The 27,865-nt window shown below is 41.0% G+C and overlaps 1 protein-coding gene across 1 annotated transcript; it reads right to left on the bottom strand.

Annotated features, from left to right (window-relative positions):
• Positions 1 to 15,848: 15,848 nt before the first annotated feature.
• LOC117465870 (alpha-2Db adrenergic receptor-like) lies at positions 15,849 to 27,148 on the bottom strand. The gene is made up of 3 exons (XM_034108937.1): positions 27,126 to 27,148; positions 23,269 to 23,660; positions 15,849 to 17,138 (listed from the first exon to the last, which is right to left on the bottom strand). Exons 2-3 carry the CDS (start codon positions 23,590 to 23,592, stop codon positions 15,981 to 15,983), a joined length of 1,482 nt encoding a protein of 493 aa, XP_033964828.1. The 5' UTR covers positions 23,593 to 23,660; positions 27,126 to 27,148; the 3' UTR covers positions 15,849 to 15,980.
• Positions 27,149 to 27,865: the final 717 nt, after the last annotated feature.

Here is a 27,865-nt window from a genome sequence, read left to right as displayed (position 1 = left end):
GGTCACGATATATAAGGTGCATTAATGGTACAGGTTACTCCTATAACAGTCAACATCATAACACTCACCTCCGCCTGCTCTCCCGTCTCCGGTCCCAAGGTCCGTCATCGTAAAGGGTCCCCGGGGAAACAGCGGGTCCTTTTTATCGTTCCGGATGGGGTTAAAGGAGCAGGTTGGAGGCGGGGGTGATTTGTTATAAGGTACATTTGGCGTGTTAGTTTATAACGGGTTTTCTTTTCATACCGTAATTAAATAGAATGTAAGTAAAGGATGTTTGTCATTCTCCACTAAAGGTGTTTTGTGAATAACTACGGTCCGATGGGTGAGGCTATAAAGGGTGGCATGTTGGGCTCATTTGGAGAGGAATAGTGTGGGAGACAGTCGTTGTGAAATATTGATGTGGGCGACCAGGCACCAAATGATGAATAAATACCCACACCGGGTTGTATCAAGACGTTCTGCCTCTGTCTCCTTACTTGGTCGGGCCGCTCAAGTGACGTCGTTCACAAGTGGTGTCAGAAGTGGGATTTGACAAGTAAGGAGGGGGAAATGAAGAGAGGGAAAAAAAACGACCAAATAGAGGTGTCCGATGACGGGGTGGCTAAGCATGGAGTTGACCAGGGGGCCACGGCTGGTGAACCAAAGGACAGGTTTGAGGAACTGTCTGAGATGATGAAAGCACTCATGCAGTCTCAGAAGCAGCTTCAAGACCAGGTATCTGAGATGAGAGCGGGGCCGCCAACAGAGCAAGGCAGTGATGAGGAGCGGCCCAGAAAAAGAGGGGACTTCGGTGATGATCGGGAGCAGACGTCTTCATCCAGGCGAAGGTCGCCAAGACGTCAGAGAGAACCACCGCTTCACCGCGAGCCGAAGTTGTGGCCACTGGGGCCAGATGAAGACGTTGAACAGTTCCTAACCACCTTCGAACGCATGGCCCAGGTCTGTCGTTGGGACCAAGAAGAGTGGGCTGTCCGATTGGTTCCCCTGCTGACTGGTAAAGCACGCAGTGCGTACGTGCTAATGGACATTAGTGACTCTGAGGACTACGAGCAAGTCAAAGCAGCAATCCTGACCAAGAACGAAATCACCGCTGACACCTATAGACGGAGGTTTCGGGCCCTCGACATCCAACAGGACGAGACACCACGTGAGCTGTACGTCCGACTGAAGGACCTCTTCTGCAAGTGGGTGAGGTTTGAGACGTCCAGCATCAAAGATATTTGTGAGAAACTCATCCTTCAACAGTTCCTACGCATGGTGAACCCAGAGATGGAAGTTTGGATCCGGGAACATGATCCTAAGTCTGCGGAGGAAGCGTCCCGCCTCGCTGAAGTATTTCATTCAGCAAGGACAGAAAGCAAAAGCTTTGCGAACTGCCAGAACCGATACCCGTCGGGCAAAAGTAATGCTTTTGGGGGTGAAAAGGGTAGTGGTTACACCTATAGTAGCAATAGCAGCGGCAAGCAAGCCACGCCAAGTCGAATGACCTATGCTAAGAGGCAAGTTCAGCCAGAAGTAAGGTGCTACCATTGTAATGAGGTGGGCCACACACGACCCACATGCCCAGTGGCTAGGCAGAGTAAGCCCTCTCTTCTTTGCACTGTTCCCAGACCCACCAGGAAGCCAGTAGTTAGGCAGGAAAAAGCACGGATAGTTCCGGTACTCATCAATGGTCAGCGTGAGGAAGCACTGGTGGATAGTGGCAGTTTCCAGACAGTAGTGAGGTCAAGTCTTGTTGGCAAGGATCAGTGGGCCCCTGATAAAGCTACCGTATCCCTGAACGGTTGGTGCTGGCCCTGAAGAAGGAGATAAAGCTGATGTTAGAGCTGGGGATCATCGAAGTGTCAACCAGTAAGTGGTGCAGTCCAGTGGTGCTTGTACCAAAGAAAGATGGCTCCTTACGATTTTGCATTGACTTCAGATATCTTAACAGCATCTCGAAGTTTGACCCATACCCCATGCCAAGAATCGACGAGTTGTTAGAGAGGGTGGGACGAGTAAAGTTCATCACCACATTGGACCTCACCAAGGGGTACTGGAAGCTGGCACTGGCACCTGAGGCCAAGCTGCTGACGGCCTTTACTACCCCGTTTGAACTGTTCCAGTTCCGGGTAATGCCCTTTGGACTGCATGGTGCCCCTGCGACCTTCCAGAGGCTCATGGACCAAGTACTGCGGGAGTTTGCAACATTTTCCGCAGCTTACTTGGACGATGTCGTGATCTTCAGCCAAACATGGGAAGAACACAGGGATCACCTACAACAGGTCCTCCATGCGATCCAAGCTGCTGGACTGACCATCAACCCCCGTAAATGCGCCTTTGCCAAGGAAGAGGTGGAGTACCTGGGCTACGTCATTGGGGGAGGTGTCATCCGCCCATAACTGAGTAAGATCGAAGCGATTACCGCCTACCCCGTGCCAACCACAAAGAAGAAGGTAAAGTCCTTCTTGGGGTTAGTTGAAGTTGAAGTTGAAGTTCATCCCTCAGCTGTCAGAAAGAGCAGTGGTGTTGACCAACCTCACCAAGGCCTCGGTGCCAGCCAAAGTCCGCTGGAACGAGGACTGTGACAGAGCTTTCAAGGATCTGAAGCAAGCCATTACCACTGAGTCGGTCCTTCACTCACCAGACTTTGAACAGCTATTCACCGTTCAGACAGATGCCTCAGGGGTAGGCCTTGGAGCGGTATTGCTACAGGAAGTGGATGGGGAGCTGAAACCGGTGGTTTTCCTCAGTCGGAAGCTGTTGGACAGGGAGACAAGGTACTCGACCATTGAAAAGGAGTGCCTGGTGATGAAGTGGGCCATCGACTCCCTGAGGTACTACCTTCTCGGACGGCAGTTCATCCTGGAGACAGACCATCGTGCACTTCAATGGCTTCACAAGATGAAGGACGCAAACATGCGTATCGCCGGGTGGTACCTTGCCTTGCAGCCGTATAACTTTACGGTCAGGTACCGGCCGGGAAAGTCAAACCTGGTAGCTGACTGGTTGTCCCGAAGCCAAAACGGTTAGGACACTGTGCTTCCTGGGGAGAGGGGGAAGGAAATGTGACGAAGGTAACTTCGCCACGGCTTCGGGCTGGGTAATCTTGCACATGGGGATTTGCACAGTACAGTCAAACATTGCCTATTTGCACATTTTATACTGTTCATTGATGTAGTGGGTATTAAATGATTCAACTGTATTAAATTGTGATGTCGTCTGGCAGACGCTGGTCGGGCTCTCGGCTCCACCTGGAAAGAAAGGGGAGTTATAGCAAGAGCGCCAAAAGTGTTGGTTTGTGTAGATTGACAGCGGTTGAGATTATGTGCAAGGGATATGTTTAGTGTGTAAAGGTCACGATATATAAGGTGCATTAATGGTACAGGTTACTCCTATAACAGTCAACATCATAACACTCACCTCCGCCTGCTCTCCCGTCTCCGGTCCCAAGTTCCGTCATCGTAAAGGGTCCCCGGGGAAACAGCGGGTCCTTTTTATCGTTCCGGATGGGGTTAAAGGAGCAGGTTGGAGGCGGGGGTGATTTGTTATAAGGTACATTTGGCGTGTTAGTTTATAACGGGTTTTCTTTTCATACCGTAATTAAATAGAATGTAAGTAAAGGATGTTTGTCATTCTCCACTAAAGGTGTTTTGTGAATAACTACGGTCCGATGGGTGAGGCTATAAAGGGTGGCATGTTGGGCTCATTTGGAGAGGAATAGTGTGGGAGACAGTCATTGTGAAATATTGATGTGGGCGACCAGGCACCAAATGATGAATAAATACCCACACCGGGTTGTATCAAGACGTTCTGCCTCTGTCTCCTTACTTGGTCGGGCCGCTCAAGTGACATCGTTCACACACAGATTCATAATCATGAAGGTGGAATCTAACTATATCGATAATAATATGTATTGCATCCATGGGTAGAAACATGTTTTTTTCTGCTATAAAGTTGGGCATTTTAACATGGGGGTCTATGGAAATTGCTCCTGTCTGCAGCCAGTCCCTAGCGGTCCATGTATGAACTGCAGTGTGTGGCACTTCCGTATTGGCTTCCCGGCTGTTCCCCAGAGTTTTCCGCTTGGGTGCCACCTGCCAGACGGCAGCAAACAGAACAGTTTGTTTTCATAGTGACAAAACGATAGTGAAATAGGATCGGAAATTAGAGAGCGCAGACCTCTGCCAAGTCAATAGGTGCATGTAAGCGCTCTTTAATATTCTAGTTGGGAAACTGTTCTTCCAACTTTGATTTATTCATGAGCGTTTAGACATTATTTGAAAGAACATGGACGCTACAAGAATTTGTTGAGTTGTTGTTCAGATAAGAGGGGGTGCTTATGTGAATCTTCCAAACTCATTAATCTCTCGTTTTCCTTCCTATGTCCTCCTTGGCCTATGCTACACCTTTCCACCACGTTTAAAGAAATCAAGCCAGTAGGTTTCCCGTATTGCTGCTTAAAGACAAACAAATAAATGTAAACACAAACCCGGGATGAAAGCAAATTGCTTTACGGATCTTTTTAATAAGTCAGCACTTGTTCTCTTATAGCATAGTTATTAGAGAAAAAGCTATAAGACCTCTCCTCTCAGTAAACTACATGCTCAGCAGCAGACAGACAAAGTAAAAGACTAGCTGGTGAAAATAAAGCATTCAGCAGCTATGAGACAAACATTTCCCAAAGCAGTTGGTGAAGACCAACAACTGAGCAGAAGAGATAGCAAACGAGGTTGTTCAACATAACTCTAACAGTTAGACGTGTTAATGATCAACTGTTTGCAGTGTTATGTTAACTTTTAAAATGTCCCAGTAGAAGCACAAAATACAAATATTAAACCTGAAAATTTGCATAATAGGGCTTCTTGAATGTCTATTGGAAGGTCTTGATCTGCGTTGTAATGCATATCTATGCGGTTGGGCGCGTGTGCTCAGTATACCAATGTGTCTTATTGTTATTAAAATATGAATAAATACACAATACACAGTGCCTACATTTTGCAGGCAGGTGGATGTTTTTATGATGTATGTAAATCACATTTAGATCATATTCATATGTGGTTTAAAATCCAATTCATATTTCTTGAGGGTGTCTCGGTCTCAAATCACATTTAAACCTCAGAGAGACACACAAAATATATCATCCAGCCAACAGCTCGACAAAAAAACTAATAAACCACCATAGAGGCCACATATGCATTGTTAAAGCTGCTAGGTAAACAATACTTGAATACACAAATCCAACCTGGTTAAAAAACAAATACACAGATTGGATTTGACAAACTAATTTGATGCGTAATTGAATTAAAGACGGAGGAGGAGAACGAGGCAACTGAGAGTAAAGCTGGCAGGGAAACAAAAACAAGCCGTACAGAGCGTTATGAATGGTGGGAGATTCATTTGAGAGGGGACGACAAAGAGATAAAAGTGAACAGGAAAAGATGTGGAGGCTTTTTGCATCTCATCATCTTCTAAAAATATCAGTTTCCCTTGTGATGGATGAACGCCTCCAATCAAATTAATTATTATTCCCATTAAGTTCTTTAATGTTTTTTTATTTTTGTTCAGCATCCAGAACAAATCCAAACCCAACAAAGGGAAAGTGATAATTCTTCTTAGAAACACAAAAACATCTATCTGACGCAATGTGACAATTAGTAAAACCGGTTGAAGTTTAAAACCTTTTAAAAGGAAAGAAGGATATAATTTAAAGAATGCAGGAACAACAAAAGACACAAAGAAGACCAAAGGATCAAAGGTGGAAAGAACGTCAAAGAAGAGAATAAGAGCCAACAGACAAACGCAGGAAGATGTACCAGCTACTATCACTGAGTTTGTCATTTCTGTTTATATGTCTGCATGTCTTGTTTTGCTTTTCATCTTGGTTCTCCTTTGTGCTTGCAGTGCGACTCTCTGCACATCCGACACAAACACTAACCCCTGACTTTTTAACCTGTAACCAGCAAGGCTGTCAAGGCCTGAAACTGTTTGGGATCTGATATGTGTCTCCTGTTCAGACATCCAAGGGAAACAGAGTTACCAAGGACTGGAAGTCAGGTTTCTCCTCAAATTCATGGAGTAACATCTGTACAGGACTCACTAAGAAGAGTTGTACTGTCATGATGAAGCTGTGAAAATCAAAAATTATTATCATTTAACAATGTTTTCTTACTAATCCTTTTAACTATCCATATGTGCTTCTATTGTGAAGTTTGATGATGTCTGCCGCCGACATCAGAGACCTACTCACATTTTTTCATGTTTTTTTGTTACAAATTTCAAGTTTTGCATATCCTCCTGAGACACAGAAACAGTCCTCAGTGAGGTTCATGACACAACATAGAAATAAAACTGAAAATGAAATATAAAACTGCCACAAAACTACTGCATAAAACTAAGACAGTATGTAGTAAATCGGTATTTGAAATGAGGACTGGTTGTGGACAGATGTGATAGTTTAACAGCTAATAGAAGTTAGTCAAATATATAGCATGATTTGTCCACGTAATATGTATATTAACACTAATTGTGTAAAGTGTTTTGCTTCAACTAAATATGTTCATTTTGCGTGATGCTATGATATTTGGTTTTTGTTACTCTGTATTTTAGAAATTCCTTTATGGGCTAGTTGCTAAGCTAACTGCTAACATGCTAGCAGCCCGGGAGCTCCAGGAACTTTCCTTTGTATATTTAGTGCGGTGAGTTGTTGAGGTGTTCGGTCACTACCGGGTCAATATATTCACACATGCTATTCAAAAGTTTGTTTGCAACATTGACTCAATGGTACAGAAGTTATTTGTAGCCTACCGTTGAGTCATGCTACAAATGTCAAAAAAGCATTCCTGTTTGAATGTACAGTATTCACACACAGGAGGTCAAAGGATAGTGAATGGTGCAAAGAAAAAAAGGGCACATCTCTCCACCAACGCCTGTACAAGAAGCTAGAAAAGCATCCTCCATGCTGGATTCTGCAGCCCTACGTTCCCACAAAAAGTTAACTAGTCAATGCTCACCAAAGCTGAAATTCCTCGTATTAACTTCATTGTTTGCAGCTCTATTATATTAGGAGAAAACGATTTTCCCCACAAAATGTCACGGTTTTAAATTCTGCTGTGACTTGGCCATGAAGACATGTTTCAATATAATTTCCTAAAGTTACAATAGAGAGAAAACGTATAATTTGAACATGAACAGTATATTCTTAAACTTAGTATTGTTAGTATTCTTGTTATTGCTCAGACTCCTAAAAACTGTTTTACTGTAATACAAATATTTTGAAAACGTCATTGGGGTGAATCCAAGAAGGCTGGACGCCTGAGATGTTTTACTTTACAGGCTCAGATAACAGCAACAACAGTTCTGAGATTTCTCCCCATTTGAATTTCGTCTAAAGCCCATCGAGTGTGATCGATTGCCTGTACTGACATGATTTTCTGCACTCCTGGAGGTTCTCTTCCTGGAAGATCAATCATAAAACCTTGGTTATGCTTAGATAATGGTCAATGGTCTCTGCATTCAGAATGAATATGCATACAAAATCAGTCTGGTTCTGCGATTTCTATTTAAGTTACATAATAATAACACAAAAAGTTATGTAAATATGTTACGTAAAGTATTTAGCTGACTGATGAAGCTGAATTCTGAAGTACCCTCACTGAAACAAAAGGTACAGAATATAATTACCTGTCTGCAGCAAAGTGAGAGGCAGCGTTTCTGGAGACCGCAGGACCAGAAGTCCTACATATTGTGTAATTTGCACAGAAAAAACCTCCTCCTTAATGCTTCCCTAGAAAAAAAAAGTGTCAAGAAGGCAAATGCATACCACATAATGCTTTTTCACAACAAGAGAAGGAGGACAGGCTGTCAATCATACAAAACTTAACCACAGGAATTCAGCATTTGTGATTGAAAAGTCATGTTCAAATAAATGGCTTGTCACTGGACAGATAGTGAGCCCCAGCACTTGCTGGGTCCCTAAAGTTTGTCAAAGTACTTACATATATATAATAAAGTACTTCCAAGTTGTTACCCTTATAAGATGCTTACATGACAAATATTTAAAAGGTTTCAGTTATTTCATGTATTTTAGAACTGCAGTGATTTGACGATCATAAATTAGTCCATTGACACACAAATAATCGGCAGCTATTTGGATAATGTAATCCTTTTGAGAGTCATTTTAAAAAAGAAATATGGGGACGTACTGCTTTGTCTGTTCCATATCATATTAAACTAAATATCTTTGGGTTTTGGAGTGAGTTAACAAAACATTTGAAAACATCTAATTGAATTTTTAGAAAATAGGGTTAACATTCTTCATGTTTCTGACTTTTTCCAGACCTACAATTAAATAATTAACCTAGAAAATAAACATGAAAACAGAAAACTATTTTTAACTGCTGCCCTTGTGTATTTATTTTCTTTTATATATAAATAATTTAACTTTGTTTTGGAGCAGCCCGATAAACAGCTCAATAGAACTTTCTTTAGTTACTTAAAATATGTTTGAGTTACCCATGAGCTCAGTTACCTGGAATGAACTCAGAATATAAGAGCAAGTTGAAATAAACCAGAGGCCTGTACTACGAAGCTGGTTCAACCTAACCTGGATATGTTTGAGTTAGCCGCAGGGTCGGCTCTAGAACAAATCGAATGGGGGGGCAATCATTTACAAAGGGGGGGCACACACTGCCATCAACAACCAACACACAAACGCAACTTCAAAAAACATGCTGTAAAGTCTATTGTCTTTCACACACATTGCAGGGTGTAGTGCTATTGTACCTATGACTTGTGCATACATGCACGGTTGTGGAACGACCACCCACCAAAACAGAAACATATGGACATAGGCCACCATATAAAAAGGGTGCAAATGTATTTAGTATCCTATCCATGTGAACATGTTTTAGGTGGGGGTGGACCTAACCTCCTCTAGGAGGGTCTGGGGGCTTGCTCCCCCGGGAAGATTATTTAAAAAATACAAGTTAAATGCATCAATCTGGTGCACTTTGAGATCAACATGAAGAGATCTATGGATAGCCTACATCTCTCAGCATCCATATGAAACAGAACTGTACACAGACTTACTTTTTGGATATTTTACTAATCACTCCCCTTTTAAAATGTATTCTTGTGTTACTGTCCTATAGTATTGCATACCCGTTTTTTTATTTATTCTCTTATTCTTTAATAACTATAATGATCATATAAAGTTATTCCTCGCAAATACTGGTTTACATAAATGGTGACCAAACCGTTTGAGACCCACTGAGATAACTTACACTAAAGTGAACTATCTAAACACGGAGAGAGTCCTTACCTCACTGAGCAGATGTTATACGATCCTCTCAGTCTGACAGGAGAGGACTCTCCTCCACCTTGGTGTAGAAACAGCTCTTTATATCCGTTAGCATAGCTAGCTAACCAGATGCTAACAACAACATTCCACGTTACCGCTTGCGCACTCACAAAATGCGCTCGTGCCACACACACACACACACACACACACACACACACACACACACACACACACACACACACACACACACACACACACACACACACACACACACACACACACACACACACAGGCTACTTGTACTGTACTGTATATCATATTATTTTCGATGGATTTACTGTATAATCAGTGTAACAGATGAACAGATCACCACGGGGCTTTCATCTAAACACACAGCCACGTAATGATAACAAAACAAAGGTCGGGGGTCATTGGTCAAGCAACACACCAATCAGAGAGCAGCAGTGAGCACAGCTCAGGCTGTGTTTTATATTTGTATTCTTTATTTCTGACGTATTTCACACAAAAAACCTTTAGTGGAAACGTTTTCACTGATATGATTTTTTTTTTAAACGGCAAAGTGGCAAGGCTTGCCCAACCTGCGTTGGGGGGGCACAGTGACTAATTTGGGGGGGGGGCATGGCCCGCGAATGACCCCCCATGACGCCGACCCTGGTTAGCCGGTTGGCCTAATCCAAAACATACGCGCTACGATGCGGGTTATCAAGTGGATCGCTCAAGCCAGCCGTGTCCTGTAGTTAGGTGCACGTTCACATGAAAGGGGTGGTATTTGGAGCATTCGACCAATCACAAACATGGAGAAGCGTACTGACAGCGCAGCGTCATACTTCCTGAATGAAAAGTCAACTTTATTAAACATATGAAGAAGTTAAACTTTAAACATCCATGACTTAAACACTTGATCCAGGATAAAAGCCACATAGCTGCACCTGCAAGGTGAATACAGCTGGTAACAGAACAAGTGTTTGAATGCATACATTAACAGGTTTATGATATCACTGCCCCGTCTAAAACACGATCTGACTTTAATTAGCCTACATTTGACTCGAGTGTTTCGTCAACTTAATATGTTGCTTAAAATAATACTTCTGCATACAGTAAGCCTATGTGACACTGTGAGTACTGCACGGCCAGATACGGAGCTCAAGAAGCTGACTCAGATAAGGAAATATATGATACATTATGATGTGATATGCCGCGGACTGTACTGTTACTTTGATCCGGTTACTTATGTTGTGGTAGATATTTAATTAAGCTTTCTTAACGCTAATGTTATACTAGTCAGATTGCTCTGAAGATGGGAGGTGATATTCAATTAATGTTCACGTTCAGACAGACATTGATAACCTGAACATCTCATCTTTCCGCTACCAGTGGTAGGATTTTGAGAGGACTTTAAAGGAACCGAACAAAGAACAATTTTTTGGGGGGCGGTTCATTTTATTTTATTTGGGGTGCACCCGAGTGTCAAGCGCTTTAAATACAATTGAAAATATTTACTGCCGGCAGACTGTTGTTTATTCCTGTGCCAATATATATATTTTTTTCTTAATAAAATCTCAGTATTCACTCCATTCATACTGGTCCAGTTTTCACACACACCTATCAGACTGGTTACACAAGCATCTTTAGCAAGGAGGCCCAGGCTGCTCTTTAAGATAAGATAAGATGGTACTTTATTGATCCCAATTTGGGAAATATTTTGTGTTGCAGCAGTATAAAAAGACAAGGCATTGTACAATAACAATTCAAAGACTAGAAATAAACAGGAAAGTAGAAATTATACATGTTGAATTTAACAAGGTATTATATATATAAATTATAAATATATATATATAAATATATGACAGAAGGAATATTAATATAAAAATATTGAACAGATTACATAAATGTAAAATGTTCAATGTGGACATTGCCTCTTCTAAACAGGCAGATAAAGCATTATAACTATTAGAGTTAGGAAGCTAAGACTCATCAGTCAATGTGCCTGTTTTCTTTCTCAGGTAGTAATCGATGTTTCCTGTGGTGTGTTTCTTCTCTCATCATCATGTTGCCTGGCATATAACTGTTCCCTGTAGATTTGATGTCTCTGTTCTTGGTGCCATCTCAGTTTATTTTAGTTGGGATAATTTTGCTTTGTTTTGCCTACTCTCTTGTTTTGTGTTTGCTATTTTGTTGTATTAGCTTTACTTTTAACAAAGCTCTCCTTTTGTCACGTATTTATGCCTGTGTTATTTTTGTTCAGTGTTTAGGTCTAACTGCTTCACATACCCCTGACAGTTTCTAGTAATTATATGTAATAGTGACATTGTAGCAAGTATTCCATAACTGGATTGCCTTATGATATTGCAACCATGAAGGGGCCCATAATTAATCTCTTGTACCTAAGTACATTTACTCAAGTAGTGTACTTCAGAATGATTTTGAGGTAATCACAGGCTCTACTTCATTTAATTATTTCCATTTCATACTTCTTTATATTTCTACTCCACAACATCTCAAAGGCAATTATTGAAGCCTACTTTTCACTCCTTACAGTACAGTGGAGTAATTGACGTGACCTGTCTTGACCTAATATTTATTTGACAGCTTTTCAGATTCTAAGATACTTAGCTTATGGAAAATGTAAATTTCCATCGGACAGCAAACACATTCAAACTGGCTCTCTGTCCTTCACCTTCTGAATCGATGGCTCATTGACAACCATGAATATAATTGGATGTTACTCACCACTCAGTTTTGAGTGAGCCAATCATTGTGAAGCATACATTTTAGCAAACAGCTGATGAGGGTGTGCTTTTTTGAGGTGGCCATGGCAGATGGCAAATGAAAGGACTTTAAGCAATCTATTTAATTCTATTTTAATAGATTTATTTCTGTTTTTTGGTGTTCAATTGTTTTTTAAGGTCATTTTTATGTTGTTGCCTATGTTTAACACTTGAATTTGAAAAATATAAATATAGCTGCAAGGCAAGGCAAGGCAAGGCAATTTTATTTATAGAGCACTTTTCAACACATGGCGATTCAAAGTGCTTTACAAAATAAAAACAAAGGACATTTAAGAACAAATACAGCATAAATACATAATTAAATGGCATTTAAAAATAGGAATAAAAATCAAAGATAATGAAATAAAAAAAATTAAAAAACACAGCAGGTACAGAATACATGACTAAAAGGCATAGTGTAGTGTGAGTATGAGCAGCTCAATTAAAAGCAGCGGCAAATAGATGCGTTTTTAGTCTGGATTTGAAAATAGGAAGTGTTTCAGTGGACATGCACGATTTGGGCAGTTTGTTCCAAATTGTTGGGGCATAATAACTAAAAGCTGCTTTTCCATGTTTAGTGGTTATTCTCGGAACAGAGAGCAGACCCGACCCAGAAGACCTGAGACTCCTGGATGCTTCATAGAACTAGTAGTAGTATTTTAAAATCAATTCTTTGGCAGACTGGAAGCCAGTGTAATGATCTCAGAACCGAGTGATGTGATCCACTTTTCTAGTGTCAGTGAGTACTCGAGCAGCAGCATTCTGAATCAGCTGCAGCTTTCTGATAGATTTTTTTGTGAGCCCTGTGAATACACTATTGCAGTAGTCGAGTCTAATGAAAATAAAAGCATGGACAAGTTTTTCTAAATCCTGTTGCGACATTAGTTTTGTAATCCTTGATATATTCTTCAGGTGATAGTATGCAGACCTAATAACTGTTGTAATGTGACTGTTAAAATTCAGGTCTGAGTCCATCACTACACCCAGATTTCTTGCTTTGTGAATTACTTTATAGTCTGCCGACTGAAGCTCTGGGATTCATTTCATTTAATTTCAAACCTTTATTTAACCAGATTGGTCCCATTGAGATCATAGATCTCTTTTTCAAGGGATTACTTTTAATCGGTCCTTCTTTGCTCCAAAAACAATGATCTCAGTTTTTTGTTTGTTCAATTGGAGAAAGTTCTGAGTCATCCAGTCAGTGATGTGCTCAATGCACTTGCTCAGTGTTCTAATCGGAGAGTAGTCTCCCGGTGTAATTTTTAAATAAATCTGGGTGTCGTCTGCATAGATGTGATAGCTTAGATCACTCTTTGTAATAATTTCAGCCAGAGGTAGCATATAAATATTAAAAAGCAAAGGTCCTAAGATGGAGCCTTGAGGAACCCCGCATGACGTATTTATCAGGGTTGATTTGTAATTGCCTATTGAGACAACGTTTGTTCTGTCCTTTAAGTAGGAACTAAACCAGTTTAGAGCTGTTGCTGAAACTCCCACCCAGTTTTCAAGACGGTCTAGCAATATGTTGTGGTCAACAGTATCAAAGGCAGCGCTGAGATCTAATAATACTGACACTGATATTCTGCCACGGTCTGTGTTCAAATGGATGTCATTTAAGACCTTAACAAGTGAAGTCTCAGTGCTGTGGTTAGCTGTGTGTGTGATTTCCAGAGACATTTAACACAGTATTTCAAGTTGTATGGTTTCCTCCACATGTATATTTAAAGGGAAGGTGGAAGGTTATAAAAGTGAGCTCCCATATGCTGGTTGCAAACCACTGTTATAACCCCCAAAAATAAAAATAAATTAACTAATGTTTGTCATTAAGTCTCATTTAGAGCTTCAGTGACTGCGGGCAAGATGCTTGAAGTGTCATATATTTAGGAAATTCCACGATGTTACTGCTACTACAACACTGATACACAAATAATGAGACCATTGAACACATTGACCTTGAACTCAAACTGCAGTGTCGCCTCTTTTACCTGCACATTACTCTGCTATTGAGGATTTCGGATGCATTTGGAAAGGTGCCCAAACTGGTTGTTGTTTATGTGAGTTGATGACATGTCTCTGCTTGCATTTGTTTCTGTTTACATTGTCGTACCATGATTTAGAAGGCTTTCATAACACCATTTGGCATCCTCAAAACTGATCCTTTAGTCTGAGAGACAGCAGCCAAGATTTAACAAGATCCATTGAATTGAATTTATTGACAATGTGCTGAGATAGAAAGACAAATATTTTCTTTATTTATGTAAGCTATAACTTCAATGATCCGCCAGTTTGTGCTGCAAAAGTTCAATTAATCTAACTTTGACACCAAATATACTGCCCTCCACTTCATATTCTGGCATTGACTGGAGGTGGAAGAAGAAGAAGAAGAAGAAGAAGAAGAAGAAGAAGAAGAAGAAGAAGAAGAAGAAGAAGAAGAAGAAGAAGAAGAAGAAGAAGAAGAAGAAGAAGAAGAAGAAGAAGAAGAAGAAATGTTACTTACCGATCCTCCCATCCCTTAAAAATGATTTAGTACTGCAGAATTTAAAGAATATATCAGGTTAGATTGGAATTTTGCAAAACATTATTTAGTTAGACCTCGTGTTGCCCTACCTCAGGCGATGTAATTTATTTGAGTGTCTCATATGCATCCAATATAAAAGCAGAGCAGTGTTTTCAGTGATTCAGGCTGTCTGTGGAGCAAAAGTTGAAGAATTCAACATTTTCTAGAATGTATGGCGGCTCAATTTTCTTGCACTTTGGTTGAATTATAGGGAACTTTATCATGTTTTATATACAAAAATGTACTCTGTGTTTCTTCAGTGGAGATAGTTAATTATGCAATTGCTGAGGTGTTGCATGGCAACTGGAATGATGTAACGCGTTTGGCCGTGAACTTTATGTCACTTCAGCCATAGCTTTGTGCTTTAAAAGATAATAGCGTCCAAATCAGAAAATGTTTTCCACAGTCTGCATGAAGTGAAGGATTTAATAATGATGAATGCTTCATCGTTTGTTTCATCTTAAATGTTTTGTCTCTAGTTTTTCCGGGTTGTGTCAGGGTTCAACACGTTGCCCTGTCAGGTCTGACAGCAGAGAGCAGAGCTCATAAAAGCCAGTCCTGTTGTTTCATCCTGAGCTTCAGAGCATTATTATTTACTGTTCTGCAGACCAAGGTTCCTTAGATGTATTCAGAAGCTCAGTTGTGGCACTCTCTCTTCTATTATTTCTCTTTTTTCTTGTGTCTTTCTGTGTAGAGGCATAGCCCATATGCTCGCTGCACATGAACATTTAATGTCTCTCCCCTGAGCCGTGCAAGGTCAACAGAACATCGCTGCTCTGTGAAAACTGCTAACTTTCATTCAGCTTTCCGTCCTACTATATGTCTACTTGAAGTTCAAATTTAAGCTCTGGGTGCTGATGGGGTTTATCACTCCCCGGCCCAGAAAGCCATAAAATACATCATCGTATAACAGTCCTTTTTTCCAAATCCCTATAAATGTGCTATTGTGTCAATATAAGGCTTGCAGAGACTGACAGCTGGATTCCTAGGGTGAACATCTCGGCGCTCTGCGGGGATGTAGTTTACAGCCATGCGGCCACCTCTCTAATTAACAATCAGATTCAGGCAAAACCCACATTGTAATGTTGAACTGTTTTTGCATCAAATAAGTAAATTCTCAAATGTTTCCATGTGTCTTAAATAATAATAATCTCTCTCCTGTTCGTTTACTGTATAAGATACAAAGTGATTTTGAAATTGAATAATAAATAAAAACGCACGCTGTATGGCAAGCCCTTTAATGTCGGTATGACAGTCCAGTGGAAAACAGGATTAAAACACGCACACACGCACGCACGCACGCACGCACGCACACACACACACACACACACACACGCACACACACATTCACAGCTTATGTGCGTTTATTAGTCTGGAATAAAATCTTCTTGAAGGCCTTCCTGAAGTCTCGGTTAAAGATGGTGTATATGATGGGGTTCAGGCAGCTGTTGCAGTATCCAATCCAGAAAAAGAGGTTAAAGAGTGTATCGGGGATCGTGCACTTCTCTCTGCAGACTGCATGGAGGCTATAAGTGAAGAAGAACGGGAACCAGCAGAGGACAAAAACCCCCATGACCACCGCCAGAACAAACGTAAACCGCTTCTCCCTCATTTGTGCCACTTTGTTTTTGGACAGAGACATCTGCCGGCTGCGGTGAGGCCCTGGAGATGGGAGGAGGAAGTTGCGGGAGCAGTTCTCGGATGATGCCCATGAGATGGAGGCGCAGGATGAAGGTGGATGAGGAGGAGGCATCAACCTGTTAGACGATCCCTCTGCGTCCTTCCTCTCCTCTGTTTTCACGTTTCCGCAGGCTCTCCTGGAGAAGCGAAGAGCCGAGGAGAAGGAAGATGTCGTTTTAATGTCGGCCTCACAGCTCCTCTCCTCCAGGTCAATATCGTCCAGCTCCCCTCTCTTTTGGCTGCTGCTGTTGCTGTCCATGTTGGAAGAGCTGTGATGGTTGGCAGGCCGAGGACTGTCGAGCTCATACTGGGATTTACCGCAGCCCACTCCCTTCCTTTGACCCATCCTGGGGGTAACATCAAAGCAGGTCTCAGACTGTGATGGCTGCCGCTCCATCACGTTCTTTGCCACAAACACAGTAGAAGCTCGCTGCTTGGCAACACGGTAGATCTTACAGTACACCAGTATCATGATGACTCCTGGGACGAAGAAGGACACGAGGCAGGAGGACAGGATGTACCACGTCTGGTTGTTGAGAAGACACTCCTGCCTCTGCGTCTCACCGGCCTCCTCCAACCCCAAGAACTCCTCATTCTGCGTCATGAGGAGCGGCGGCGAAGAGATGATGATAGATATAAGCCACACGATACTGATCATAGCTTTAATTCTTTTGGGTGTCCTTTTGCGGTTGTAGCTGACGGCTTTAGTGACGGACCAGTAGCGGTCGAGGCTGATGGCGCAAAGGTGGACGATGGAGGATGTGCAAAAGAGGACGTCCAGAGCCAGGTAGAAGGAGCACCAGATGGAGCCAAAGTACCAGTAGCCCATGACCTGGAAATAAAAGAAATAATAATAACAATATGTTAATGACGAATTTAAGCCCCAGTAATGGAGGAAAAACTGGCCTTGAGCGAGGCACCTTAAGGATCATTGCGCCTAAAGAAACAATACAGTCAATACCTCATTACTGCGTTTAATTTGAGGTAAATCCTCTCTGTGTGTTTGCCCCTGTGGTTTCATGTAAGCTCTCTCGAAAAAAAAACGAAAGCCGACAATCTTCAAGCAAGCATTCACAGCTGGAAGAAACTGTATAATATCAATGGCATAGATAGAGCATGCTCTGCAGTCAAATGAACAATGAGTTGGCCTCTGCTTTGTAAATTGTCATCTCGTGTAGGTGATAGAAGGACCTTCTTAGCTGAATTGCAACGTTTGGATCATGCTGCATAAGCTTTTTTGGGTCATTTATGATCAGTTAAAGGTTTTGGAGACGTGAAATGAGGATCTAAAAAAGTAAAGAGAAGAAACTGTAGTCTTTGGTTATACTAAGAATTTATTTTTTACGCCACTGAGACATTGACTTTATGAATTCACAAAATGGCATTTATTCTGATCATCAAATATTCTTTATAACTCGAAAAATTATGCATTCTTTCAATTTATATCATACATATAGCCAAATATTGTTTTTAACTCTTTTAAACTAACTTCTTTATTCCATAAGAAATTATTTGCTATAAGGATTATTCACGTGACCCAGATATACTCTGGCGAGACGCTCATCAGCTCATTTTTTTCATTAAACTCACAAAAACTCACCTCTTCAATCTGGCTTTTAATGTGTGATTGTTTTTGTATTATTTGACTTTAACTTTAACTATATATTTATTTGTTGTTCCTTCCTTTTCTTTTCCCTTCACTATATCTGTAAAGCGTCTTTGAGCACCTGTAAAAGCGCTAACAAATTAAATCTATTATTATTATTATTATTACTCATCAGCTGATATATACACTGACAACAATACAGCTGAAATAAGTTAATATTGGCCGATATATTGACCCTGATGATTTCTCGGTTTGCTGTATTGTATATTGAATATGTTGATGGCTTGCTCTCGGAATGCCCTAACAAACAATCTGAACTTGTCTTTGCGCTCTGGGAACTTGTGATGGATGCTTTTGACATTTTTGACATTTTCTAGAGCAGATGTTCCCAACCTAACGTTCCCCCACAGCCATGTCAGATGAACTCACATAGACCTTTTCCCAATGTATGTATCTAATGTAACACTACTCATCATATCGAAATGGATATGTTGACTTTTTCTTAGAATAGAAAATATTTGGTCTGGTTTAGTCAGCAATTGTTCTACTTCTTGGAGAGAAGCTGAATGTTGTTATTATGTTATTCTACCATGTGTTCATTACTTTGGAGCTACTTGTTTAAACATTTGTGTTTGCAATTCTGCAGTATGTTTTTTTCCAGGAATAAAGTTAGGTTAATGTCAAAAGTGTATGTAAACTTGTAAACTAATCATATATATTTATTTTTTTAATTGGTTGGGCTGCTCTATACTCCTTCCACGCATCCCTTGAGTCGATGTATTCCTGGTTTGGAATCACTAATAATGAATCAGGAAAACTCTATAAGGCTGTACCAAGCCCGGAGGAAGTGGGAAGGAAGTAAATATTTGTAGGGGTCAAACTGTGTACTACAACTTATGTGTTAGTCTGTCGCGTCCTTGGGCCCAAAAATACTTTATCCCATTGACTTACATTGGGAAAGAGATGTCTGGAAATCAGCTGAGTAGCTAAATCAACTACCTCATTAGAAACACCTGAATACTTTAAATACAACATTGAAATAATTAGATCTGAAAAGCTAAGAGCCATTTTTGATTGATTGATACATTTTATTTCGAACAAGTAAAATAAATAATTTGCAAAACAAATTTGTTTGCAGTGCATAGTCATGTAAGAGAAAACAAAACAAAGTGACATTTACAACAACAACAACAACAACAACAACAACAACAACAACAACAGCATTAGCAACATAAACAGTCCCACATCTAGTGTTCGAAAAGGAGTGAGAAGAAGTATAATTAATTTAATCTCACCCCCTTGTCCCTAAATTATTTATTTATGATGCATTTATTAAATATATTTTCCTTCTCCGTTCCTTTTTCTGAACCAAAACCGGACGTTACGAAGCGGTTTGGAGGTGGGCCTTAAGCCATAAATAAAAAAAAGGCCCAACACCCTGGCACAACACACATGATCCGAGTATTTTTGTGTTTTCTGGGGTTTAATGTGTTAAATGTGACACAGAGCAACAAACAAGGCCACGTCTCCGGCACTAGTTCTCTTTATACATCCATGATCTATACCTAGGGTTCGTAGAGTTTTCTGCTAACGGCATGCTAAAATGGTCACAGTAACATGTTGATGTTACCATATTAGTTGAGCATTCAAACATATTAGCACTTAACATAAATGACAGCGGAGGCTGATGATTTTTATTTTTGTTTCAGGTATTTGGGCCAGAGTGATGGACAAATAGAAAAAGTCGACCTCATAATGTTGGTCGATTCAAAGTCAGTTTATCACCAAAGTCATTAGGCTAGTATTCATCTTGAGAGGAACTTGAATGTCTAAACAAAATGTATTGGCAATGCATCCAATAGTTGTTAAGATATTTCAGTCTGGAAGGGAAAGGAAAGGAAAGGAAATATAACCGTGGTAGATCAAAGTAAAGAGCCTACTTTAGACAGACATGAGAAGTGGGTGATGTATAATGTAACACAGAAGAAGCTATACCTCAAGTATTACAGGCTGATGAAAAACAGGGACCAGTGAAGTTGTTACTGGGTGCAGAGAACATCAGAGAGGAGACACGTGCCATGCCTCAATATGAGGAAGGAAAAATATAAATAAATTGTCAACAATTACTCAGAAATAGGTCAAGGTTAGCAATTAAAGATGTTTATAGATCAGCCATATGGCTGTTTACCGCAGCAGTGACAAGTAGAGCAATCCATTGTTGTTTAATAATTGTCTTGATGATTGATATTGAAATATGAACATTTCCCCAAAGACCTTTGATTATATGTTCCCTTCCAGTTAAATTATGTATGTACTACAAAATTCATCATTGATGAGAAATTATTGATAAACTATGTTTCTTGCAGACATTGCTAGAACACATTTGATGATTTACGTGTTTTTTTTCTCATGTTAAAATATTTGTAATTGTTCTGATTCAAGCTGTTGTGAAAGGTTGGTGACTTAAGATCAATTTACATGAAGTCACAGATTAAATGATCCATCTGTCGATCAAGCCAGTCAGGAGAAGATCAAAATGATCTTTACCATCAAGAAAAGCCTCGAGTGCCTTTCTTTGCTCTTTTTCAAATGAAGAAATCCTCTTCAGTTATGATATAGTTTATAATATGGCAGCATCTATATTTGACTCTTCATGATCCCACATTGTTGTTTTGAGTTACAGTTGCCTTTTTGTGTTGGGACCTATGGTTGGAGGACACACCTTAACCACAGTCGTAGCTACCAGTAACTCATCACAGAAGGAAAGAAACACCATGTGGTTTGGACAAAAAGGAACACTTGAAGCCAAAAAATGATTTAAGTGGTATCTCGTGATTTTCTGATTCTCGTGTATTGTGTTGGGATTCACACGAATCCCAACTACCGTGCAAAGTTTGTCACTTTGTGTGTCTAACTTGTTTTTCCGCTGGAGAGCAAGTGCTTGGGTTGGTAAAGTAGCGGCAGGAAGAGGAGGAGTTTGATGAAGTTTCAACGCGGATTTTTAGGTATACTAGCCGCATGGCTTTTAACCTGTTAGGCCCCAAGCCTGTTTTTCAGGTCTCAGGCTCGAAAATGACATTCCCAGAACAAATGACCATATCTTCCCTTCTAAAAGGGTTACATTAATAATCTTTTTTCTCAAAGTAATGATAAACCTGTGAGTTGGATGTAGAAAAGTCAGGATCAATATAGATATTTTTTATTTTAAAGAAAATTCAGATTGAACATGGTAAAAAACTGTAAATTGATGGGTTAGTAGACTAAAAGCTTTAGTAATCCAAAGTACAACATATAATAAGTACCCTGTATCAAGATTGATGCAAAACAAGTGATATTTGACCTTTTTAGACAGATTTAGCAAAATAAACCTCTTCTGGGGCCATTTGGGTGGATTTTCGATATCTCTGGCCCCCCTTGCTCGATGTTGACATGTGACATCTCTTCCTGACCGTTAGAGCCAATAGACTATGGGGGTTATTCCCTATCTTTATTCAAGAGCGTGCATGGTATTTAAATTTGAGAGCATACTTTATTGATTTCTTTCCCTCAAACCCTGTCCTCACACTCAAATAGTGCCTGCTTGCACTTAGATTTGCTCTGCTTACTGCTCAAACTGTACGCTTGCACTCAGATATATTGCTGTTTACAGATTTTTTTCTGCTCTCAGATTTTTTCTGTGCATGTTCGAAACTTTTGTGCAACAATCCTGTTAAAATCCCTCAACTAATAGGAGGCCAGGTGTCCTTGCGGGTGCGTTCGCTGTACTTATTACAGCGTCCCGTAAGGGCGGTTACTCTTTGGTTTATAAACTCCCGCCCTCCACGGCTTTAAAACATACAACTTTTTTGTTTGGGGGGGGGGGGGAAGCACAGTTAGTATATATATACCTTACATAATAGCTACGTTCAGTGGCGGACTGGGACTAAAATAAAACAAGTGAAGTACATGCTATGTTATAAAGCCGTGGAGGGCGGGAGTTTATAAACCAAAGAGTAACCGCCCTTACGGGACGCTGTAATAAGTACAGCGAACGCACCCGCAAGGACACCTGGCTTCCTATTGGTTGAGGGATTTTGAGAGGATTGTTGCACAAAAGTTTCGAGCACGCACAGAATAAATCTGAGAGCAGAACAAATCTGTAAACAGCAATATATCTGAGTGCAAGCGTACAGTTTGAGCAGAAGCAGAGCAAATCTAAGTGCAAGCAGGCACTATTTGAGTGTGAGGACAGGGTTTGAGGGAAAGAAATCAATAAAGTATGCTCTCAAATTTAAATACCATGCACGCTCTTGAATAAAGATAGGGAATAACCCCCATAATAGAATCGAAGGGAAATCGTCCCGCACACACTCATGTTAAAAATATGATATCTGGAAACGGAAAAGCAGTTTTATTGCTTATGGATTATCAGAACATTTCAAAAGGGACGCAGTCACATTGGATATTAACCTATGGATTAACTACAGCATCGTTGTTATGGTTTTAATGCCATTGAAGACCAGTTTTGACCAGACAAAGACCAAGGTAAACCATGTTAGCATTTTTGGCTACCTAGCGCCACATGTTTTGATGTACGTTTTTGTTGATAACGTCGCAAGTTTGTATCTGTATGTGTTGGATGTGCAGCTAGGATAAGTAATAAGGGAGCTAGGTGTGATTTTCGGTGCAGTAATAGGTTAGCATTTTTCGCTCGGGGCTAATTCAGAGGGTCAGTGTTAGCATTGTGTGTTTTTTTTGAGAAAAAAAAAGAAAGAAAAATATCAGATAAATGAGTTTTTTCCTGTTATATGGATATAAAATATTCATAGTTTATTAAATATTAAGGTTCCTTAGATGTTGTTTCCTGCAAATGATGCGATTTTGGCCCCGGAACCGGGTCCATGGGGCTTAAGAGAAGGGATTGAACCATCAGTCAGTCCAACATGTTGGTCCACACTGAAATACTACAACAACTATTGGAGGGAAATTATAATCAGACATCTATTGTCCCCAGAAGATGAACACTACAGACTTTATCTGGCACCAAAAAAGGGTTGACTGTTTTTGTTATTTTTAAGCAAAATGTTTCGACAATAATTTGATGGACTGGCAAGACATTTCTTGAACATATTCATTTTTCATGTAGGGCCACCCACCATCAATATGACATTTGGTTCAGACAATCATTGTCTCGTGAACTATGGTCATCTTTTATCTTTTTATAGCGTCTTCATTGTGTCAACTCTTTGGATTTCTCCATACTTTGGTTATATAAAAGTTAGTTTTCTTAACAATGACTCACATGCTCAGATGAAATATCCCGATAATGATTGCATGTAAGCACCAGCTAGAAATAGAGCAGAGTGTTTTCCCTCACCTCATTAGCCAAGGAGAAGGGGATGACCAGCGTCGCCACCAGTATGTCCGCTGAAGCCAGAGACACCAGGAAGAGGTTTTGGGGTGGCCTCAGGGCACGGCTGGTGAAAACCGCCACCACGACCAGCACGTTACCCACCACAGTCCCCAGTATGATGACCGTGACCACCAGCACGATGAACACTGATGCCACCTGCGAGTGAGGAGGTAGAGGAGGAGATCTGTCCAGAGAAGAGGAGGTCTGATTGACATCCTCCAAAGAAGAGTTTGGTGGTAAATTGGATGGCATTGTGGCCATTTCAGTGAAGACATCCTGTAGGTCCATCCTGGTTAAATGTCTGACAGTATGATCCCCATTTTTCAACTCCAGCGGATTCACTGCAGATGGATTGTCTTGATGCCAGCCAGCGTGGAAATAACAGAAAAGACGAAACGAGAAATGGAATGAGAGAAAGGGGGGAGAGTAAATCCGGTGGAAGAAAGAATAATTAAGCTGTATCTTTTGTAACAGAATAATCTCACCTCCTTTTCAAAAATGTTTGATATTTAATATTTAAAAATGAAAGACATCCATGTCTCTAAATCCGCACTGCAGCTGTGGTCAATATGTTGTCATATTTGTATTAAAAAACATAAAGCTTCATCTCAGATCTCCTGCTGCACATCTTTCCCCGGAAAAGAAGGATTTGCATGTTTTAAGTTAGGATTAAAATAAAAGTCATACCTTTGAAAATATCCATTTATAAGCACATCTGAGCCCAGAGGATGGCATGCTGCATGTAACTAGACTGACCTACTTATTTCCAGTGAGATGCAACGAAATGAGAACAAATAAATAAATATAAAAAGCAACATGCTCTACTAGAGTCAAGGACAGAAACCCCATTTAAAATGCACGGTACCCTCATACTGCTGCACTCCCCGAGAGACCACTGTGGAGAAAGAAGGATTGAAAAGTAGATAAGAAATAACTGGAAATAAAAGAGTGAATGGGAGGAAGAGTGTGGAGAAGATGAGGAAGAGGTGCAGCAACAAAAAAAACCGAAGGAGGTAAGAAGAAGAAAAGCAGAGCTCCTCACTTTCATGCAAGTTGTTTCCGTGCTGAGTGACTCTGCTGCTGCTGCTGCTGCTGCTGCTGCTGCTGCTGCTGCTGCTGCTGCTGCTGCTCACTGGCTGCTGCTGGAAAGAGAAGAGAGGAGGAGGAGGAGGAGGAGGAGGAGGAGGAGGAGGAGGAGGAGGAGGAGGAGGAGGAGGAGGAGGAGGAGGAGGAGGAGGAGGAGGAGGAGGAGGAGGAGGAGGAGGAGGAGGAGGAGAGAGAGATAACAGAGGGGGAGATGAAAGGGACGAGTAGGAGATGCAGTGAGAGGAGAGAGGGAGAGAGTAAAAAAAATAAGGCCATGAGAAAGTAAAGAGAGAAGGAGGGATAAAGGAGGAGAGGTGGATGAAGGGGGAGATCAGAGGAAGGAATTATTAAGGAGATGAGCGCTCTTTGAGTAAGAGGGTGAGGAAGAGGAAAGGAAAGAGAAATATAGAAGATGAGAGGAATAAGGAGGTACACATGGGTGAGGCAAGGAGGGGAGGAGAGACAGGAGAAATGATGGTGAAGAAGAGGGCTTTAGAAAGAAAGTGGAAGGAAGGAAAGAGGAGAGATACAGGGACAACAGGAAGAAAGAGGAAAGCTTCAATATGCTGATGTGAGGGAAGGAGAGGGGAGACAAAAAGAAAAAGGGGAGATGATGAGAAGAGAAAGAGTAAAAAATAAGAAGACAAGAGGAAGAGGGAGAAAGGAAGGTAAAATGAGACATGGACAGGCATAGTGTAGAAGAGAGATAGAGGGGAGGGTGTACAAGGATGAAGATGAGGAGAGGAAACTAGGATAGAGGAAAGGACCAGGGAGAATAGCAGAATGGCCAGTAAAAGCCAGAAGAAGAAAGACAGGAGAGGACACAAACAAGAAACGATAAGTAAAGCGGAGGGTAGAGGGTAGAGAAGAGGAAAGGAGAGGAGAGATAACTGAAGAGAGACAAAAGAGGAAAGGGAAGGAAAAAGGGGAAACAAGGAACATGAGAAGAGAAAAAAGGGCATTGGAGGAGCAGAGGAGAGGACACTGGATATAAAAGAGGTGAGGGAAAGAACATTAGAGAAAGCTGCTAAATGAGACACAACTTTTCAGTGGTCATAAATCAATTCCTGTTTATCCGGAAAGGAGTGGAGAGAGAGCGAGAAGGCCTTTATTTAATCAGCGTCTGATGCTCTTAATTTAGCCTCCTGGGGCTGAGCGATGACATGAAGTTCTCCTGCTTCTAAACAAATTGTGACACTCACACACCGTTTAAATCAGCTTCAGAGGGTGAAGACCTCTCAGATCACACATCACAAAAGCCAGCGGGACGTGAATGCAGACCAGGAGGCAATCCCATGATGCCACAGCAGGCAGGCTTACTTAACAACAGATGAGGGATGAGGGTATACAATTTTATTTTCCCAGCACTGTGACGCTTGCTGGATAAACATCAACAAGCTTCCCCAGGCAGTGTTTCCACACCGAGGGTGTTCAGAGCTGTTTATTCAGACTAAAGAGCATTCAGGGCTTTAGGTCTGCAGGAATAGCACAATGGCACCACACACGTCACCACCGATTGAATAAGGGGGTTGTGATGTGGTGATGATGATGAGGAGCTGAATAACAGGGTAAAAGACAGAGTTAAATCACATCAGTGGTGGCAATAACTAAGCAGTACGTACAGTACTTAAAGGGACAGTGTGTGAGAATGTACGTGGATGTAACAGCAGACATGGAATAAGAAAACCATAACAATGGTTTTATTTTTGTAAATAACTGAAACGAATCATGTCTTATGTTAGCTTAGAAGGAATATATCTTCATCTGGAGCAAGGGCCTGTACTACGAAGCTGGTTCAACCTAACCTGGATATGTTTGAGTTAGCCGGTTGGCCTAATCCAAAACATACGCGCTCTCGCTAAACTGTACTGCGACGCTGGTTATCAAGTGGATCGCTCAAGCCAGCCGTGTCCTATCTAGTTAGGTGCGCGTTCACATGAAAGGGGTGGTATTTGGAGCGTTCGACCAATCACAAACATGGAGAAGCGTACTGACAGCGCAGCGTCATACTTCCTGAATGAAAAGTCAACTATAATATTAGACATATGAAGAAGTTAAACTTTAAACATCCATGACTTAAACACTTTATCCCGGATCAAAGCCACATAGCTGCACCTGCAAGGTGAACACAGCTGGTAACAGAACAAGTGTTTGAATGCGTACATTAACAGGTTTATGATATCACTGCTAAGACACGAGTGGATCTGACTTTAATTACATTTGTCTCGAGTGTTTCATCAACTTAATGTGTTGCTTAAAATAATACTTCTGCATACAGTATGTGACACTGTGAGTGTTGCACGGCCAGATACGGCTCAGCTGACTCAGATAAGGAGATATGTGATACATTATGAAGTGATATGCCGCGGACTGTACTTAATGTTACTCTGATCCGGTTACTTATGTTGTGGCAGATATTTAAGTAAACTTTCTTAACGCTAATGTTATAATAGTCAGATTGCTCTGAAGATGGGAGGTGATATTCTATTAATGTTCACGTTCACACAGTCGGTGATTTTTGCCGGCTGTCTTTCCTGCAACGGCAGCTTTTCTGTATTTCCTTTCTCCTGTAATATGCAGTGGCAGCCGGCCCATAATGAACAACGTAAATATTATATAAATGGTATCAGTAAAATGTATAATCTACAATAAAATCTCGTTTACAATTGTTTTACGATATCTAAAGTTACTGATAAGTCACATGTTTCCTGCCTGGCCGCAGCGTGTATCATTACCCTCTCTCGTCCGGGCGGTAGAAAGGAGCCCTCAGCCAGAGCAGCAGCAGCCAACAAGCTGACTGTTGCTATCTGTATACTATGCCGCCGAAACATAATTTCAGCCAATCAGCGTCGTCAGATCTGATGCTCAAAGGGCGCCGTGTCAGCGCCCTGGCCTGTGTGTCTGTGAGTTGTTTGGACTCGTATCCAAGGTGACGCTACAGTAGTTGTCGAGGATGGCTGCGTCTCAGTGCTAGTGGATCGCCGGAGCTGTAGATTCATGGGCGTAGGAAGCATCCTGAATGTGGGGGGGACATTTTTAACGGGGGGTTTGGGGATCCCCACCACGAAAAAAAATATAGATTTCCTGTATTCTGGTGCATTTTAACAGGTGGTTTGATACTTTTATGTGGCTATACTAGCATGAGGAAAATGATGGGTACATTTTGTAATTTCATCCAGTTGTAAAGAAAGGAAACATATTTGATTATTAATACTGAGCCGTCTTTGAATGAATAAAAAGCAGTTTAAATGCCCATTGTTTTTAAAATATATATACAACAATAAATATGTGTGAGTGCATTGAGAGATATTGTTGTGGAGAGTCATTTATATATAAATCGCAAAATACATTTGTGAATCCTTTTGTGAGCATTTATTAATATTGAGACTGATCGGACTCCATACAGATGTTAAGTTCACCAAGAATGGTATTATTGACTTAAATGTTCAAATAAATGTTGCTCTTCTGTCTATAT

The sequence above is a fragment of the Pseudochaenichthys georgianus genome, chromosome 3, assembly GCF_902827115.2.
Source record: "Pseudochaenichthys georgianus chromosome 3, fPseGeo1.2, whole genome shotgun sequence".
Taxonomy (NCBI): domain Eukaryota; kingdom Metazoa; phylum Chordata; class Actinopteri; order Perciformes; family Channichthyidae; genus Pseudochaenichthys; species Pseudochaenichthys georgianus.
The sequence above is the reverse complement of the archived record's forward strand: the minus strand, read 5'-3'. Positions and strand labels throughout refer to the sequence as shown.

What these genes read in the sequence shown, in the direction of transcription:
- LOC117465870 (XM_034108937.1), bottom strand. Translation starts at nt 23,592, where the DNA reads ATGGACCTACAGGATGTCTTCACTGAAATGGCCACAATGCCATCCAAT. An exon ending in CCTTCTCCTTGGCTAATGAG is followed by an intron (nt 17,139 to 23,268) that starts GTGAGGGAAAAC and finishes TTTTATTTCCAG; the next exon opens with GTCATGGGCTACTGGTACTT.